The following is an 18,061-nucleotide window of genomic DNA, read 5'->3' on the forward strand; positions in this document are numbered from 1 at the left end:
AAGCAGTCCTGTTCAGATTCAGTTTGAAAAGTATGACTCCAGCTTCCTAAAATGTTTCTTTAGTTTTCTTGCTGACTTCTGCTTTTGTTGGCACTGTCAGGTTTCTTTCTTGACTGTGTGACAGTTAAGGACTTCAGAGATGACTGACATAAGCACTCACCTTAAATAGAGGTTTCACTAACCCTCTGACTGATGAACACATGCCATAACTATGTATTATGACCTGTGGGTCACTATTACGATATGTGATATATGGTGAAAACAGACTAGCTGTAAAACATCCTTCAACTTTTGGTATATTATTATATTGGCTTTCTTATTGCTTGGTATTGTGTCAGCACTTCTGTGACACTCTTGTATTATCCATGTTGTAATCACTGCTAATCCCAAGTTTGCACTAGGTTGCAACTAAAAAAAAAAAAATACTTGTATGGGAAAACAATTTTGCAGGAGTGAGGGGCAGATAGGGGTGGCAGGTCAACATTCCTTTTGTTAGTTTTTCATTCCACTATGTATTGATAATAGAAACTTTGACTGTCTCAGTAAATGTGAATTAAACTGAGGACTTGCTGTGGTATTCCTGCTCTATAAGCTCTGTTTATTCATTTGTGTTTTACAGTCTTGTGGGCTTGCATGTCTTCTTTTCAGTTTCCTTGATGTTCTTTACAGGGTGAAATAAAACTAACTGCTTTTTCTATTTGATCTTGTATACCTTCTTATCAAAGCATTTATATGCATTTTATTGAGATCCAGTGACACTGAGACACTGAATCATGGCTTAAAGCAAAGAGGGTTATTTTAAAAAACAAAACAATGATTTATTAAAATGTTTTTTTGACTCATAAAGGGAACATAGTACATATTCCTGTTTATCCAGCTCACCCATAGTTATCATTTGTGTTCACTGGTTTCCAAGAAAATGTTGTAGGCAAATTTGGAAACTACTAACATATTAATGACACATAAACTTTGTTTTTACATTTCCTTCTAACTATGTATTTTAGATTATTTTTAATAAAAAAATACTAAGGAGAGGATCACAGCCTTTGCATCAAAAGCAACAGCCAATATTGTATTTTTTTCATTTAATTCTGAAGGTCCGTGGTGTTGTGGTCCTTTTTAATACATTATGTAATCAGTAGGACCTAGTGGTATGGATTTCTGGATCCATTTTCACCAATTTCTTCTATTTCTCTGACTACTCCAAATCTAATATAATAAAAAAATAAGTTATTTGTAGAGTTTCTATATAATCCTTCCTGTGTAGTCTCAGAACTTTAAAAAACCTAACAGTTTCTTGAAGCAAGGGTTAAAATGAGAAATAGACTTTAACCACATGTTATGAAGGTATGCTCTTAGTATGAAATAGCTTTATCTGGATTAATCTCCTTGAAGGCAGTGAAAAGTATGGCAAGTGTTCTGTTCTCAGTACTGTGGTGTAAAACGAAGTACATCACTGACATAGAGACCCAACATGGGTAATAGGGCCACAAAGAAAAAGGTCCTCCTGTACTTGGTGATAATATTGAAAATTCCTGGCGTTGCGGAAAAATACATTCATTGGATTGGCCAAAAGGTTCCTTCGGTTTTTAAAGTAAAAATGAAAGGCATATTTTTCATTTTCACCAAGAACTTTATTGAACAACATATTCACTGTTTTGTTCCACTACCTTCTGCCGTCTTTCAGGCAGCTTCATAATTCCGTCTTCCCAAAGCTTTTTATCTTTTTGAGCATAGAACTGTTGCAGGTGCCTTTTAGAGTCTTCCAGGGAATTGAATTTTTTTCCATTAAGAGAATTTTGTAAAGACCGAAATAAATGGAAATCTGAAGGTGCAATGTCTGGTGAATTCGGCAGATGAATCAGCTTGATCCCAGTCAAGCTGTAACAGTTTTTGCCTGGTCATCAAAGAAACGCGGTCTTGCGTTATCCTGATGGAAGATTATGCGTTTTCTGTTGACTAATTCTGGACGCTTTTCATCGAGTGCTGCTTTCAGTTGGTCTAATTAGGAGCAGTACTTGTTGGAATTAATCGTTTGGTTTTCCAGAAAAAGCTCACAATAGAGAACTGCCTTCCAATCCCACCAATACACAACATCACCTTCTCTGGATGAAGACTGGCTTTTGATGTGGTTGTTGGTGGTTCATTTCCCTTGCCCCACCATCTCTTCTGTTCCACATTATTGTACAGTATCTACTTCTCATCGCCCATCACAATTTGTTTTAAAAACGGAACGTTTTCATTACGTTTAAGTAGAGAGTCGCACGCAGAAATACGGTCAAGGTCTTTTTCCGCTTAACTTACATGGAACCTAAACACCAAACCGATTCACGTAACCAAGCTGGCGCAAATGACTTTCAACGCTTGATTTGGATATTTTGATTATGTCAGCTATCTCCTGCATGGTGTAATATTGATTGTTCTTAATTAATGTCTCGATTTGATCACTATCAGCTTCAACTGGTCTACTGGACCATGGAGCATCGTCCAGCGAGAAATCTGCAGCACGAAATTTTGCAAACCACTTTTGACATGTTCAGTCAGTCACAGCACCTTCTCCATACACCACACAAACCTTTTTTTTTTTTTTTTTTTGCGTTTCAGTTGAGTTTTTACCTTTCTTGAAATAATAAAGCATAATATGCCGAAAATGTTGCTTTTTTTCTCCCATCTTCAATATTAAAATGGCTACACAGAAATTCACCAATTTTGATTTTTTTTTTAAAGGCACGCTGATATGACAGCTGTCACAATGCAATCTAACAAAATTATTAAGTTGAAGACAACTAAAGTGCTACTGGAGCCATCTTACGGAAAACACCAAACGGACTTTTTTGGCCAACCCAATACTTTGGTTTGAAGCGTCATAGGATCCTATTAAATCACTTAAGTCCTCTCCTGCCTTTCCTCTCTGATGCCAATAATCTACCTTCCCTTGATATAATGCTAATGAAACTAACTTGTCTATTAGAGTCATTTTGATAAATACTGGTAGGAAATGCAGAGTTCTTTGCAAACCCAGGGTGCAGTATAAACTCTGATTAATAAAGAAGTCTTAGGCTTATAAAAGTAACTGAACAAGTGTGGGCTCACCATATGCATTTATCCTTTCCCTTTGCAGCCTGGTGGCTGATGTGGTGGTATTCAACTCGGTTTTTAATATGGAGTCATTTCTTACTTCTATTGGAAAATTCATGAAGCTGATTCCTGATCACAGACCCAAAGATCTGGAAAGCATCATCAGACCCAAGTGCCAAGTTATTTACTTTCCCATCAGGTTTCCTGATGTGAGCAGGTCAGTATGTTTAACTCCATTTTCAATATTGTGTCATAAATTATTCCCCAAATGCGTAAAAATCGGCGATGTTCTTGCCAATTTTGACTTTTCAGCATAAGCATGATTAGTTAGAGAATCAAGTTCTATTTCGCCATGCTGTGATTTACAAAGATTTTAAATAATCATGTGTCCAACCTGTCACTGAATGGTTAATTCTGATACTGAGTTCTTCCTTTCTTTTCTCTTATTTATTTGTTTGCCAAAGCAAGGTGCTTTGGCTTTTAACACTTACTGTTTTATTTGTTGTTTTGCTACAGAAGTCATTGTCAAGCATAGGTATCAACCTTTGTATTCAGCTTATGCCCATTGGTTTATATGTATAATAGTAACTTCTAAGTAAATCAGTGTTAAATTTTACTGCTTAGATTACTTTCATTTCCCATGCTGTTTTTTCTGTTTTTTTTTCCCCTTCTCCCGTTTTTTATTATTTATATTATCTTAGTAAAGAGTTAGGTCTTCTATATTGGGTTGCAAATGCACTTAATTGCCATTTCTTTTTCTCAGTCACTAAGGATATTTTTTATTACCCTTATCGCTGGGCCCACCCTGAATTAGCAATGGATGATGTGGCTCAAAGGGAACATTCTAGAATTCCTTTTCACTTTTGATTAAACCTAGGAAAATTGTTTTTACTACCACCAGGAATATTTTCCCCTTGTGAATAGAAAGTTTACTTCAGTGGGACTCATACTAGCTGGGGATGCTGCTGTTTTGTAACTGACTGTGTCCTTAAAAAGAGTTCAGGGACAGCTGTTTCTTCCCCATCCTTGAAATGAAGGCAGGAGACAATTTAATATCCACATGTGCTATGCAGGAGGTCAGCATTAATCTCTATGTTCTGGACTTACTGAGTTCACCCAGATTTTGCTGTGGGGACACCCACTCTTCCACACCCCTAATACTGATTTAAGTGTCTTACTAGTTAATATTGCATTGAAGAAAAATCTGCCTAATACCAAATCAAGCTAGTGAGTCATAAAATTTAAGTTAGAACAACTTGCCTGATCCTTACTTTATGGAGTTCAGAAAACAGAAGGCCGGAGAAGCAGACTGGCTTGTGCTCACACTGCTGATTACTGTCAGAGACTGTATTAAAATTTAGACTCTATGACTTCTGATTAAATTTTCTGTTAACTATCTAATCTTCCTGTCAGTATAGGTCATTTGTCAAAAATATTTAATCATTTATTTACAGTTTTGAAAACTATAAAGCTAAGTGAAACTAAGATCACAATTGATTTTCATATATATGTAAATATGTGTATAATATGTATTTGTAATATATAATTTTCATATGTGTGATGAGAGAATGTCAACTTCTGAAAAATATGATTGTTATACTTTAGATCTGTGATTAGCTAGAACACAGCTTATACTTTAGATCAGGGGTCCCCAACCCCTGGGCCTGTTAGGAACCGAGCTGCACAGCAGGAGGTGAGTGGTGGGCAAGCGGGCGAAGCTTCATGTGCCGCTCCCCCTCGCTCCCCATTGCTCGCAGTACCGCCTGAACCATCCCCCAGTTCATGGAAAAATTGTCTTCCATGAAACCGGTCCCTAGTGCCAAAAAGTTGGGGACCGCTGCTTTAGATCATATTTTGAACCTTATTTTTTGACGTGCTTTAAGTTTTTCACATAATAATATATCATCAAAATGCACATCTTTAAGTGAATAGGTAGTTATAGCACATCTTAATTATTACTGCTATAGAATTCCAAATAAATAGTATGTTTTAAAATTCACTTGCATCTGATATAGTCCTACAACATCCTATGTTTAATACACCTGTGGCAATTGAATAGTTTATTAATTTGGACTGTATTACCATGACTAAATCTAGCTAAATGGAAGAAGGTTAAAAAATATTGTGGCCAAGATAACATTCATAAGCAAGGTCTTAGCCCAGAGTGTTATTTGAATTATTTTCAAATGGTAATTTGCTTTATCCAACCCAAACTCATATAGTGTAAGTAAGTGATTATTTGCATGAATGACAATCATTCTAATGCCTGCAGTCTTAAAAGAGTATTATTTTGTTGAGATGTTGAAAAATATTTAGTAATTCCAAAGGCAAAATAACCAAGGTGATTAAAAATAAAAAAAATTTTGAACGCTTCTATCTTTCTCTCAAATTTAATTTAAAAACAAAACACAACATATACTTAAATTATTAATATAATGTGCTCTAATAATATATAATATAAGGTATATTAATCAGGGAAGGGGAAAAGCCATATTTCAGCAAAATATTTGAGGATTTATAAAGTTGATAACTGTTAAAACTCAGAGCATGTCTGTCATACAGAAATTCAGTATTGGGCTTGTAGTACCTGCTGTACCTATTACCTTCCTCATCCCTCCACTGCCTCATTCTCAAAAGACCAGAAAAATAGTAGCAAGAAAGAATATTCACTTGAAAATATTTCATTATATGTACTAAAACATTTTGAAGTAGGAAAGCTCTTAAATACTGTAGTTAGTCATGCACATATTTGAGTCTTGACCACCACTTACTAGCTCTGTGACCTGTGCAAGTGTAATGACCCTGAGCTTAGGTTCTTTAATGGTTATGATTATATTTACCTTATCCCCTCATAGGCATGATGTAGCTATTAAATGAAATAATGTGTGCCAAATGCCCAGCCGAGTGCCTGGCACATAACAGAACCTTAATAAAGTTTAATTCATCTTATTAACTCCTTCATCCCCATTGTTTTATAACCTAGCACATTTATTACCTCCTGAATATAAAGGACTGTCTTCCCCTTTGCCCTCTTTTAACACGTGAAAGTAAAGAAGTACTCTGCCAAAGGAACAGCCTAATATAAATAAAGAGGTTCCTTTATATATTCCTTTTATCATCCTGACTCAAGCAGCCTTTTGGCTTCACCAGAACCTAGCATCCAATGATGGTAAGGAGCCAGCTCCTTATGTTCATTCTTCTCTTATCCTAATTTTCCTCCTTCTTTCTCCAGTTTAACTTCCACATTCTGTCATCATACTTCCTTTCTTGTGTGTACTCTCAAATCTTTTGCACCTTTTCTTTAATATTTGATTAGGAGGAAAACCTCCAGCCGTACTTATTAGCCTACTCTAAATTCATGACCCCTAAATCCACATGGACCTGTTGCGCTGCATGGCGAGTGTACCATAATTCCCCTGTTCTAAATAACTAATCATGCATTTTCCTTTCTTTGTAAGCTTTTAATACCAAATCTTCTGTCTTCCTTCTCAGATCATGACTGAAAAAAATAGAAGCAATCAGAAGAGAATTTCTATATGCTGCCACCATTACATCTACCCAATTATGTGCTTCTGGGTGCATATTTTTTATCTTCACACCTGTAACTATTGATGGATTGACCTTACTTCTGACTAAGGCCCTGTTTCCACTTCTTTGCTGGAGCCCATCCTTCTTGTATACCTAAAAATTATTTTTCTAGCAATTTTTTTTCTCTGATCTGTGCCATCCGTTTGCCTCTTTTCTGGATGGTTCCTATTAGCATACAAAAAAATGCTATTTGTTTTACATCTTAAAAATATTCTCTCTTGATTCCACTTCTTTCTCTGCTACTACCTCATTTCTTTATTTCTCCTAGTAGCAAAACCTCTTGAAAGAGTTGTTTACACTTGTTTCCAATTTCATTCCTATTGTTCTTTCTTAAAGCTACTCCACTGAGACTGTTTTTGTCCAGGTCCCTGATGACTTCCATGCCTCTAAATCCTGTGGTCAGTTCTCAGTCCTCATCTTACATCACACATCAGCAGCATTGGGCACACCGTGACACAGTCTTCAAGTTGGCTTCCAGGACACAGGTGCTGCTTCTCAGGCATATTGCCAGTTTCTCATTATGACCCTGATCTTTAGCTTTGGACTGGCCTTTCCCACTCTTGACCCATAAGGGGTTAGTGGAGGAAGAGCCCAGGATTGAAATGAGAAGAAAAGATAAAAGAGTCAGGAGGTCATCAATGAGAGAATTATCCTATGGAATAAAGGGAAGAGAGTGTTAAGGAGATGATTGGTAGTGAATTCAGAGGCATGAGGTTAAATAAAGTGATGACTAAAATTATCCTTGAATTCAACAATTAAAGGGTCAGTGGTGCCCCACCCTGCATCCTGTTAACTCACAAAAAAGTTTCATATGTTTTTTTCTGGTAGGGAGAGAAACAGCCTTCAAGTCTAGGTGAGATCTCTTTTTCTTTCTCTTTCTCTTTCGCTCTCTCTCTCTCCCTCTCTCTCTCCCCCTCTCCCTCTCCCTCTCTCTCCCTCTCCCTCTCTCACACTCACAGACACACACTCACAGACACACACACACACACACACAGAGGCTCTGCTCCATATTTTAAAGATGAAGGCACCAAGACCCAGAGAAGTTAAGTGTCTTCTGGTAATCACACAGCTAGATATAGACAGAGCAGAAACTGGAACTCCTATCTCAAAATCTCCATCTGGTGCTCAGCTCACCACTTATTGTGAATGCAGTTTCAGAGGTCTTGATTATCTGATTTTTCAGCTGACAGCAGATTAGCAGCATCAAATTGGGGGTGCGATAAAGGCAGGCTCACTGACAGCAATGAAAAGTGACAGCTGACTGACAGCTTGACAACAAGGGAGGAGAGAGATAAACTGTTTAAAAAAATAAATGAGAAGTGAAAAAGCATGGCAGCCTGGAGCCATTCTAGGGCAGTACAGGCAACTCTGCACATGGATGAACCCCTGCAGACATTCCTCCATGATTGTATAGCTGTGATTTATTAAGAAAGATTAAATGGTAGCTAGTAAATTCTCTTTAAGAATATAGGGAAATTCATAACCCACTTTTGGCAGAAATTATAAATGACAGCAAATGGAGCTAAATGTCATGCCTTACTCTAGGATGTACATGAACCATGTTCACCTAAAGGAAGATAATAAACATCTAACCCTTTTTCATGCAGTTGCAATGTCTGTAAGCTTAGGTGACCAGGGAACATTTCAGTAAGACACCTTTTTTGGATTTTTCTGACTGGAGCCTTTTCATGTACCATATCTCCGTTTGCTGCTAGGGTGTATATATATTGGCTCCTTCAGCACTGAAGGCATCCAAGCCTGCCAGATAGATGATCGGTAGTCAACAAAACAGATTTTATAATATTAATACCATGTCTTAGTCCTTTTAGTCTGCTATAAGAAAATACCATAGATTGGTGGGGGGCTAATAAACAACAGAAATTTATTTCTCACAGTTCTGGAGGCTGGGAAGTCTAAGATCAAGGCTCTGGCAGATTTGATGTCTGGTGAAGGCCTGCCTTCTGATTCATAGATGGCTGTCTTCCCACTGTGTCCTTATGTGGTACAAAGGGCAAGGGAGCTCTCTGAGCTGTCTTTCATAAGGGCACTAATCCCATTCATGAGGGCTCCACCCTCATGACCTAATCACCTCCCAAAGCACCCATCTCTTAAAAGCATTATATTGGGAGTCAGGATTTCAACATATGAATTTTGAAGAAATACAGATATTCAGCTTGCATCATACCAAAATATAAATGTGATCTCAAGACTTAGTGGGATGAGACTCACAACTGGAATGTACTGAAGAGGATGACTATTCTGTGTTAAAGGATATAGATTAGATTGAAAATGAAGGAATTTTTACTGTGCATTTCAAGAGGGCAAATTTCACATAGAGCTCCATGGTGCTGATGGTGTGTGATGGAGGGGAAAAAAGGGAGCAATTCTGCAGCTTACTGAGCTAGATGTTGACTAGAGGAAGCCAATATTTTCCTACTCTAGATCATGCAACTGTCATAAAGGCAAAGCCTAGTAGAACTAGGGAATTTTATATATCCAGACCTTTGCACAGGTCTCAGTCTTATGAAATCAGAACATCTGAGGAATTTGCAACTTGCTTTCAGACAGTGTCATCTTTAGAAGGTAGAGCTAACCATAACAGCTAACCTTCCTGAGTCTTATTTTAGCCCAGCATTATGCTAAGCATATTATACATATTTTAGCATTTTATTCTTCCAACAATTCTAAAAGATATTTTCCATTTATAGTTGAAGAAACCCAGCCATACAAATATAAGTAGCTTTTTGCCTACACTCATACAGATAATAAAGGTATAGGTAGAAATCAAACACATTTTTTACCCTATTTTAGAACCCAACCTCTTAAAAGTCTTTCTACACTGCCTGTCCTGAAAAGAGAGGTTTTGGGCCCTGGTATGTGATTTTGGCCAGTGAAGAACAAATGATTTATAAAAGAGAATTGATGGCGATGTTGAGTGAAAGGGAACATGTCATGGTAATGTTATGAAAGAAAGAACACAGGTCTTAGAAAGCAGACTTTCAAAAGATTGAAGTTTTGAAAAAGAGGACACCTGAAAAGGAATGAGCAATTAAAATATATTTGTTGAGCGTCCTAATGGAGAACTGTCTGTGGAGCCGAAAGCCATAGTGTGAATCCTGGCCCTGTCGCTTTCTATCCAGTGAGCTGAGAATAGAACCTCAACCCAAGTCCAGTTAACTCCTTATGGAAAAGAGATCGTGCTTTTCTTGACTTAAGGAAGAATGAACAATTTTAAGAAAGAATTCTCATAGTCAAATTGAAAATTTGCCTAAAGAAGCAGAATAGGAAGAATATGTCAAAGAAACAGCTGTAGACTCACACCGTTATTTCATGTATAAGAAAACTATTTTATTTTTTCAATTTCTAGGTATCTTGCTTGTCATTTATCCAAACTCTCTTCCCTTACAAGTTAGCTTATAGCATGACACCTGTCTTACAGGACAGTCCCCGATCCATCATATTAGATGATAAGGATGTAGCTGATTACATACATCTGCACAGCATCAGACTTCTTCCATCTGTCTCCCTTGTAATATTTGGTACTGAGGGCGTATCCATGATTTTTATGTAACTAGATAATCTCCACCCCCAACAAATTGGACCACATAAGAATGAATTGTAGAAATACAGTGAATTACAAAGTGGCATCCCTTATCCTTGAAAAAGATCATGTTTTCCGGAGGAATTCCATCAGGGAGCTTCAAAGTGGATATCATCTGCTTCAAATAGCATTCAGTTGGATTAAAGGTGAAGAGAGATAAATGCTCAGGCTGTCAAGTCCTGATACTTGTATATGTTTGTCATTTGCCTGCCTCCTCTGTCCCATTGTATTGTGAAAAATGAGTTTAATTTTTTATTATGGTTGCACATAATTAACATAAAAAGATCAAACGTATGTGTTTCCAGTGGAGACCTTAAAAAAATCATTCATTCATTTTTTTTTTCATGAGGGGATGAATGGATACTGTATCCTTGGGAGTTGAAGTTTGGACTTGGAGCTAATTGAAGCATGTATACTTTGGGTTGAGAAATATGTACTTATCTGGGTTTCAGGTCCAATTCAGTCAACACAGAGAACATCAAGTATCAACCTCACTGTGATTATTAAGAAAAAATTTCATATGTTTCTGTGATCATTTCATTATCTATATATTCCTATTTTCCATAATATTGGATTATCAGAGTTGCCATAGAGTAAAAAAGAGTGGATTTTACCTGTGAGTTTCCTCATTTCATAGATTTTTACTTCCTGGGAAGAGGGGTTATATGAAGAGCATCTCTGCTTGCCTCCTTCCTACATTTTTGACAGCAAAGGAGGGAGGAGAACAATGTTGGTCGTTTGGAGTAATCTCATTTATTGAAACTTTAAGAATTTCTCTGCACATTTCTCTCCACCTTTTTCCATGTAGCTAAAATGTGAAGCCAAACAGAGGTTTATGGACTTTGCCTATTTTAGAAACAAAAAAAGGAGAATTTTAAAAACAGTGTGGAAACTTTAAATGAAAACTCTCAGGCTGTGCAAACAAAGGTGAGGAGCCTAAGGGCTTTTTGAAGAATTCTTATTAAAGAAAACACTATTTTACATTGCAAAGCAGATGTGTCAGAAAACAACAGCAGATCTGTAATTTGAGAACTTGTGGATTGGTAAGACAGAAGGCAGCCCCCATGGCTCCCCACTGAAAACTTTCTGTTTTCTGTAGTCCAGAGTTCTGCTTTTGGGGGGGGTTGCCAGAAAGCACCTTAATCTTCTTACCACATGTGGTCATATTTCTCAGATGTTTTGAGAAAGTATTAGTGTTAGAGTATTAGTAAAGCTACCGCCTTTGCTCTATGAAATAATGAAGTGTGGGTACTGTCTTCTTTAATATTAATCTAGGTCTGAAGTAGAAGAAGAGTTTTGCTTTTATAAATTTAAACATCTCCATATTTGCTAACAATTATTTTTGTTCTCCAAAATGAATATAAAAATGTGTTTCTTTTGAATGTCATTAAAAAAATTTTTTTATAGAATCAGTGTACTTAAAAAAAAACTTTTGATAAACATTCCAATGTTTAACACCACTCACTGTCAAGAATCTCCTTTGTATCTAATGCAAATCTTTCATGCTGCGATTGTATTGTAACCACCTTCCTCTTACTCCCCTTAAGAGAAGAGAGTTTGGTTTCAGCATATATATACCATCCCTCTGTTGGTCTGAAGTTACGTAGAACGAACTTTTGCTTTTTCAAATGTACTTTTTAAAGAAATTATTATCCATGTTAATGCATAATTATAACAGATTTCTGCTCTCATCAACTTAGGTAATAATAGTAGCCTCACCAAAAAAAGCACTCTGAATTCAGCAGCAACAACAAAAGCCTATCCTTTTGTTATAGGATGATTTACCCCTGTTCTCCTCACGTATAGAGAACATTTGAGTTGATTTTACATCAGAGATTTGATGTACATTTTTTCAGGTCCTCGTAGTCCTGTCCTAAGATATTTGGGAGGTCAGAAGTAAAGGTCACAGATCACAGGGTAGAGAAATAACTAAAAATCTAAGAATGTTCTCAGGGACTGCCTCATCAACCCAAAGGGAGTCATGGAGCAGGGCTGTTGCAAAATGGAGATGAATGTCATGCGACAAACTCAAACCACAGCAAAAGGTCTGCTTAGGCTTTCTTTCCCTCTTCAGGCTCAAAGGGCATCGCCAAGCTTCCCTATAGAACAATGAACGATCATTAGTGTAAAGCCATCAAGGCAAGAGCGAGTTACGTTATATACTCTTGTTTAATTCAGGAGGGCTATATGCAATGCATATTATTTAGAAAGATTTCAAGTAAATGACTTTGATGTTTAAAGGATCAAACTTTGGTTATCTTTCTAAAAATCACTTGTTCAAATCATTCCATTCTGGGTAGTGCTGAATAAAAGATGGGAGTCAGCAGTATGGTGTACTGGGATTCTCATTTGGCTTCTTACCACTTGCTACCACTGTTCAGCCTAGAATACATTACTTAACCTCCCGGAGCTTCAGTTTTACCGTCTGTAAAATGGAAATTGAAATAGTACCTGCATCTTTGGCTTATTAGGAGGAGGGAAATAATTACTACCATATGGTGACTGAGCTCAGTGCCTACAACCCAGTAAGTGTTACGTAAATGTTAGTGGTTTTATTATGATTCCCATCATCACCATTGTGGTTTTCAGTTGACAGGATTTTTGACAGGTCGCCCGTTCAGTATGACTCCAAGCTGAAAAGTAAGGGGGAACAAAATTCTGAAAACCCTAGTAATTTTATAGAATACCTGAGGATCTGAAGTTTACTACTAATTCAAATAAGGGTAGGGACTGTCTTATATCTTGTCAGTCCCCATCACACCAGCCAAATGCAATACTTTAGCAGTGTGAGTACACAAGAGAAAAAGTCACATGTGCCGCTGTCCACATTTGCCTGGCACCTATAAAACATACGCATTCCTTGTGGTACTGGCGTGTGGAATGGTGAGTGGGTACAGAAGTCATTTTAGTTCAGTGTTCTTGTAAAGAATGTTGGGGGTGTTTTAGAAAACTTTCCATTAAGAAATAAACAGCTTGGAATGTACCATTCAACAGTAAGCTACCGGAATAATCTCTCACCCAGAATGGCTTATTCCCTAAGAAATTCCAGATAAAAAACTTTATTATATAGGAAATTCTTTAAAAATGTGCTTCACAGTAATTAGATACAATAAAATATACTTAACAGTAATTTAATTCTTTGAGATTTTATTCATCCCGTTGTTCACCCATCGTTTATTAAAAGCTTGCTATTTGCTTACCTCTGAAATGGGTATAATAATACACAGTCTGCGAACTTAAAGGGTTAATGAGCCTGGTAGTATATTATAGGCTCAAGAGTATGGCAGATTATTACCATGAGATTGGTCATCTGTGAACAAAGCTCACCTTGAAATATCGTCTAAAAGTGGATGGTTGAGAGACGTTTAGAGCCCCCAAGTCCAACCAGTCTTACTGGGCACTTAACTACAGGAAAAATATGATTGACTGGAAAAGACAGCAATGGCTTAACAAAAGAATGTGTTAACAGAAGGGCTGCAATCTGCATGAAATGTAGAGTACATGGAAACAAGATTCAAGAATCAGAAGCAAAGGAAAAGAGATGCTGTATCTAGAAGATGAGTCACAACAGAAGTACACTCTCTTGAAGAGCAGAGAAAATTCACCAGAATTTACCATGGCATCATTAAGATATCATCTCTACTAATCCAACTCCCTTTGCTCTGATTCCACAATCGCCAAGCAATATTCTGTTTATTACTACATCCTTCCTAGTAACTTAATTCCAGAAACTCTAATCCTAAATGTCAGAAACAAATATCTGGATATTGGAAGGGCATATTCTCTGGAGATCAATAAATTGTGGTTTTTAATAATTAAAAATGCCTGTGTGGTAAATACAAGGTATTCTGGGAAATAAGGATGTATAAGACAAGATCCTTAATTGTAAGAGCTTTGTAGAAATGATAGGCATAGTCAGGTGACTCCAAGTATAAGGTAGAAAAAAAAACTGAGTGCTTTTTATGGCATTTGAGCTGGGCATTAAAGACTGACTAAGCTTTGGGCATAATAATTATCAGCATCATTTATCCAGTGCCTTTTCTGAGCATACACTTTATGTATATTATTTCCAATCTTTACCAGCCAGCTGCAAGCTAGGTACTATTATGCTCATTTTGCAAGTGAGAAAAGAGGTTCAGAAGTTAAGTTAAGCTTGCCTGAAATCCTGTAGCTACCCAACTGTCTGGCTCCAATATGCTGCTTCCATTAATGCCGTGTTATTTCTTGCTATGAGGGAAAGTGGGGGTGAGATAGAGTGAGTACGAGGGCACATTATGAAGAGAGAGAGAGTAGTTGCAACCAGATTTGTGGCAGTGAATGATCATTGCACCTAGAAGAGAATAACTACCTTTGTCTTAATTGGGTGAAGAGGTAGGTGGTAAGACTAGAAATGGGAATTAAGGCCAAAGAATTTGGACTTTAGCCTATAAGCATTTGCGAGCCATGGCTAGATTATAAAATGGGGAATTTGATATTGACAAATGAATATCAATGGGGTAAGAAACAGGAAGCAGAGAAACAAAAAACTACTAGAATACATTATTAAAGATGAACTAGGGAGGCGGCTTATGGATGAAAAGGAGGAAATACACATAATTACACTGGTTGTAGACTTGGCAAGTTGGTGGGGTAACTTACTTGATAGAGGAGTGGTCAGGGATAATCTTGAAGTATTGACCATAGTGACTGGGAGAATATCCATTCTGCTGGAATTGAGAAATAGATTGCTTATCCGAAGATGGTGAATTCAGAGTGTTATATGTTGAGCTGGAGATGTTGGCGGGTCATTTAGATGGAGCTGACCAGCAGGAAGTATCCTCTCTTACCTCTGTGTCATCATTTAGAACCTTGTGTGATTTGTTACATTGACCCACTTTTCTAGATGTTTTGCTCCTTCCTTTGACATACTTGATACAGGTCAAGTTTATTTTTGATAAGTCCAAGATATTATCTATTTCTTGTCATTTGTTACTGTCTTATGAAAACCAGGTGCAGAATTTGTAAACATCAGATCTCCTGATCTCTTTCATTTCTGGATAAGCAGGAGTTTATTGACTTAATTTTCCCTTTGTCTTCTCAGAGTTCAATAACTAAATCACTTTCAGTTCCTTTGGACAAGGAATCCTGAGATCAAGTACTGTATGATGATGTGTGGCATAGTGCCTAAGAAAATTGACTTTGATATCAGAGCTATGTCCTAGTACCACCTCTTCTGCTAACCAGCTGGCTGATGTTGAGAAAGTTGTTTGACCTCTCCCATCTCATTTATTTTCTCTCATCTGTAAAACAGGGGGAGTATTAGCAGTCTCACTGGGTTGCTGTGAGAGTTAAATGAGGTACTGTATGTAAGGTACTTGTGAAATGCTTGAGGCACAATGAGCCTTAAATAAATGGTAGTTGTTATTGGCTTTAATTTATGTGTCCTCACCATGTCTTTAGTGCTTTCATTAACCTATACATAATTTCTTTAATTTTCTGTAGAGCCAGAACTGTGCCCCCAGTTGTGGTCCAGTATTGCTTCAGTAATTTTAGGAACATCAGATGATTTTGCTTTTCAACCCCACCCCCTCCCCGCCCGCCGCCTTTTTTTTAAGCCAGCGTTGCTTGCTCTAGTACTGACCTATCTTTACCATGCTGGACTGAGTACCAAAATTCTACTTAGAAGTATTGCTAAGAATATTATATCCAAGTAATATTTTATGCGTGTACTCTTGTCATGTGTGTTGTGGGTCTTCTGTACTTTTGACTTAATATGAGGTGAATCACAGACCTTTCTCACATCTAATAAGGTTTGTATTGTTACCTGCTATCTACAGAAGACTTCTCTGAGTGATTAGAAATTATAAGCTTTCCTTTAGTTTGGTTGTTTTTGTTCTTACTATATTTGGCTCAATGTTGCCTACAAATTTATTTTTATTAATAAGTGTTTCTATGCAACTAGTTCTTAATAATTGTCACTTTTTGTTTTGGATGATTCGAGTTTTGTGTATCAATACTATTAACTATGGAACTTAAAAAAAATTAGCAGATCTAATAGTGAGAATTTATTATAGGAAATCTAGTTATAATTTTCTTTAATTAAAAGTAAGCTCATTAGTTGCACAAATACCTGCCTCTCTTTCAGTTTTACCTATTGTTCTAAACTGAAATATCTTGGTGCTGTTCCTTAGGCACCATGAAATGAGAATGGTAGAAGTTATTTCCTTAATTTCCCCCTTGTCCATACACTAAAATTCATATGTACGTTCTTAGTGGGTCCCAAGAGAAGAAGTATCACTTTGGCATTTCTTCTCTCCTATACGGTATATTTTTGTGTATCCATAGAAATATCTTCCTTGTTCAAAATTCAATCTCCAGTCCAGTGCTTCCTCCCATCAGCTAAGTCTAAGTTCATGGATATGGCTGGCAACTGTAAATTAATTTACATGTAGAGAACTGATTTATCTGTTTGCGACATCCATCTCAGTCCAACCCTGTGTACATCTGCTCTATTAAGTATCAACTGATGTCCTGAGCAGACCAAGTGATTCTGTACAGAGAGGGAGGGTCTATTCAAAGCTACTACATTTCATGTTATAATACCAAAACTCATTTTGTAATACCGAATCTGAAATTACTTGTTATAATTATTTTCCACTAATTGAAGAGGGAGCTTCTGTCTCAGCCCGTGAGAATGGATTTGAAAGGACATAAGCAAGAGACAGTGGGAAAGTAGAATATCCAGGATTAAGTGATGAATTCCATTGAAAATAGAAGACAAGGGAGAGAATGAACGAAAAAAATTCATAGGTTTTAAAATTATTGGGCTGTTAACTGAAATAGAAAAATCAGAGAAAAATGTCAACCACATTTCTATTGTGGACAAATTTGTTTTCAGTTTTAGGCAGTTGATATTTTTATGAAAAAATAGAACTAGAACTTTCCAGAACTGGAAGAGTATCTAAGAAATAGAAACTTTAGAAATCTTCTAGTCCAATTCCTTCATTTACTAGCTGAGAAAACTGCAGCAGAGAGGTTTTTACCTGAAGTTATAGATAGCAACACAGTCACAATTTGGACACCACTTGCAAAAACTCATGAGATGGTTAGAAATGCGCGACCAGGGTTGTTCATTGTGTTAGTAATAGTAGTAGGATAGGTTTAATCAGCATCAATAACATAGAGCAATTTCATCAGGAGTAAATGTTATGCAGAAATATCTTAGAGGAACTGGGCTTCTCATAAAAAAACTTATTTTGGGGCTTCCCTGGTGGCGCAGCGGTTGAGAGTCCGCCTGCCGATGCAGGGGACACAGGTTCGTGCCCTGGTCTGGGAGGATCCCACGTGCCGCGGAGCGGCTGGGCCCGTGAGCCATGGCCGCTGAGCCTGCGCATCCAGGGCCTGTGCTCCGCAACGGGAGAGGCCACAACAGTGAGAGGCCCAAATACCGCAAAAAAAAACAACAAAAAAAGCTTATTCTGGGAGTGAGGAATGAGTTTCCAGCATTTAATACTCAGAACATAAAAATGATTTTGATCATCTCTTTTTTCTGGGACTTGGTATCCAAGATTCTGAATGAACCAATATTATACACAACTATCAATTTTTTATACTTCTCTTTGTAAATTTTGTATAAATTACTTACCCTTTATGATTAGAAACTTTTCCTATGCATTCCCTCCATGTCTTTCTCCAGAGGATATTGAAAATGTCCATTGTGTGATAGTTTTGGTGATATGCTTGTCCTGCCTCTTCCTTAGGGCTGTCAGATGACTCCTCCTTTTGTCTTTGAGTCCTGTTTGGGTAACTGGCTGA

The 18,061-nt window shown here is 37.2% G+C and overlaps 1 protein-coding gene across 11 annotated transcripts in view; it reads left to right on the forward strand.

Annotated features, from left to right (window-relative positions):
- GTDC1 (glycosyltransferase like domain containing 1) overlaps positions 1–18,061 on the forward strand; it is a 390,290-nt gene that overhangs the window by 181,544 nt on the left and 190,685 nt on the right. For all 11 annotated transcript variants that reach the window (XM_081242639.1, XM_081242640.1, XM_081242638.1 and 8 more), the window contains one exon: positions 3,122–3,295. In XM_081242639.1, coding sequence (XP_081098765.1) covers positions 3,122–3,295 — 174 coding nt within the window. The remainder of the gene's footprint in view (positions 1–3,121; positions 3,296–18,061) is intronic.

Source organism: Mesoplodon bidens (assembly GCF_964165515.1).
Source record: "Mesoplodon bidens genome assembly, chromosome: 8".
NCBI classification, from domain to species: Eukaryota; Metazoa; Chordata; class Mammalia; order Artiodactyla; family Ziphiidae; genus Mesoplodon; species Mesoplodon bidens.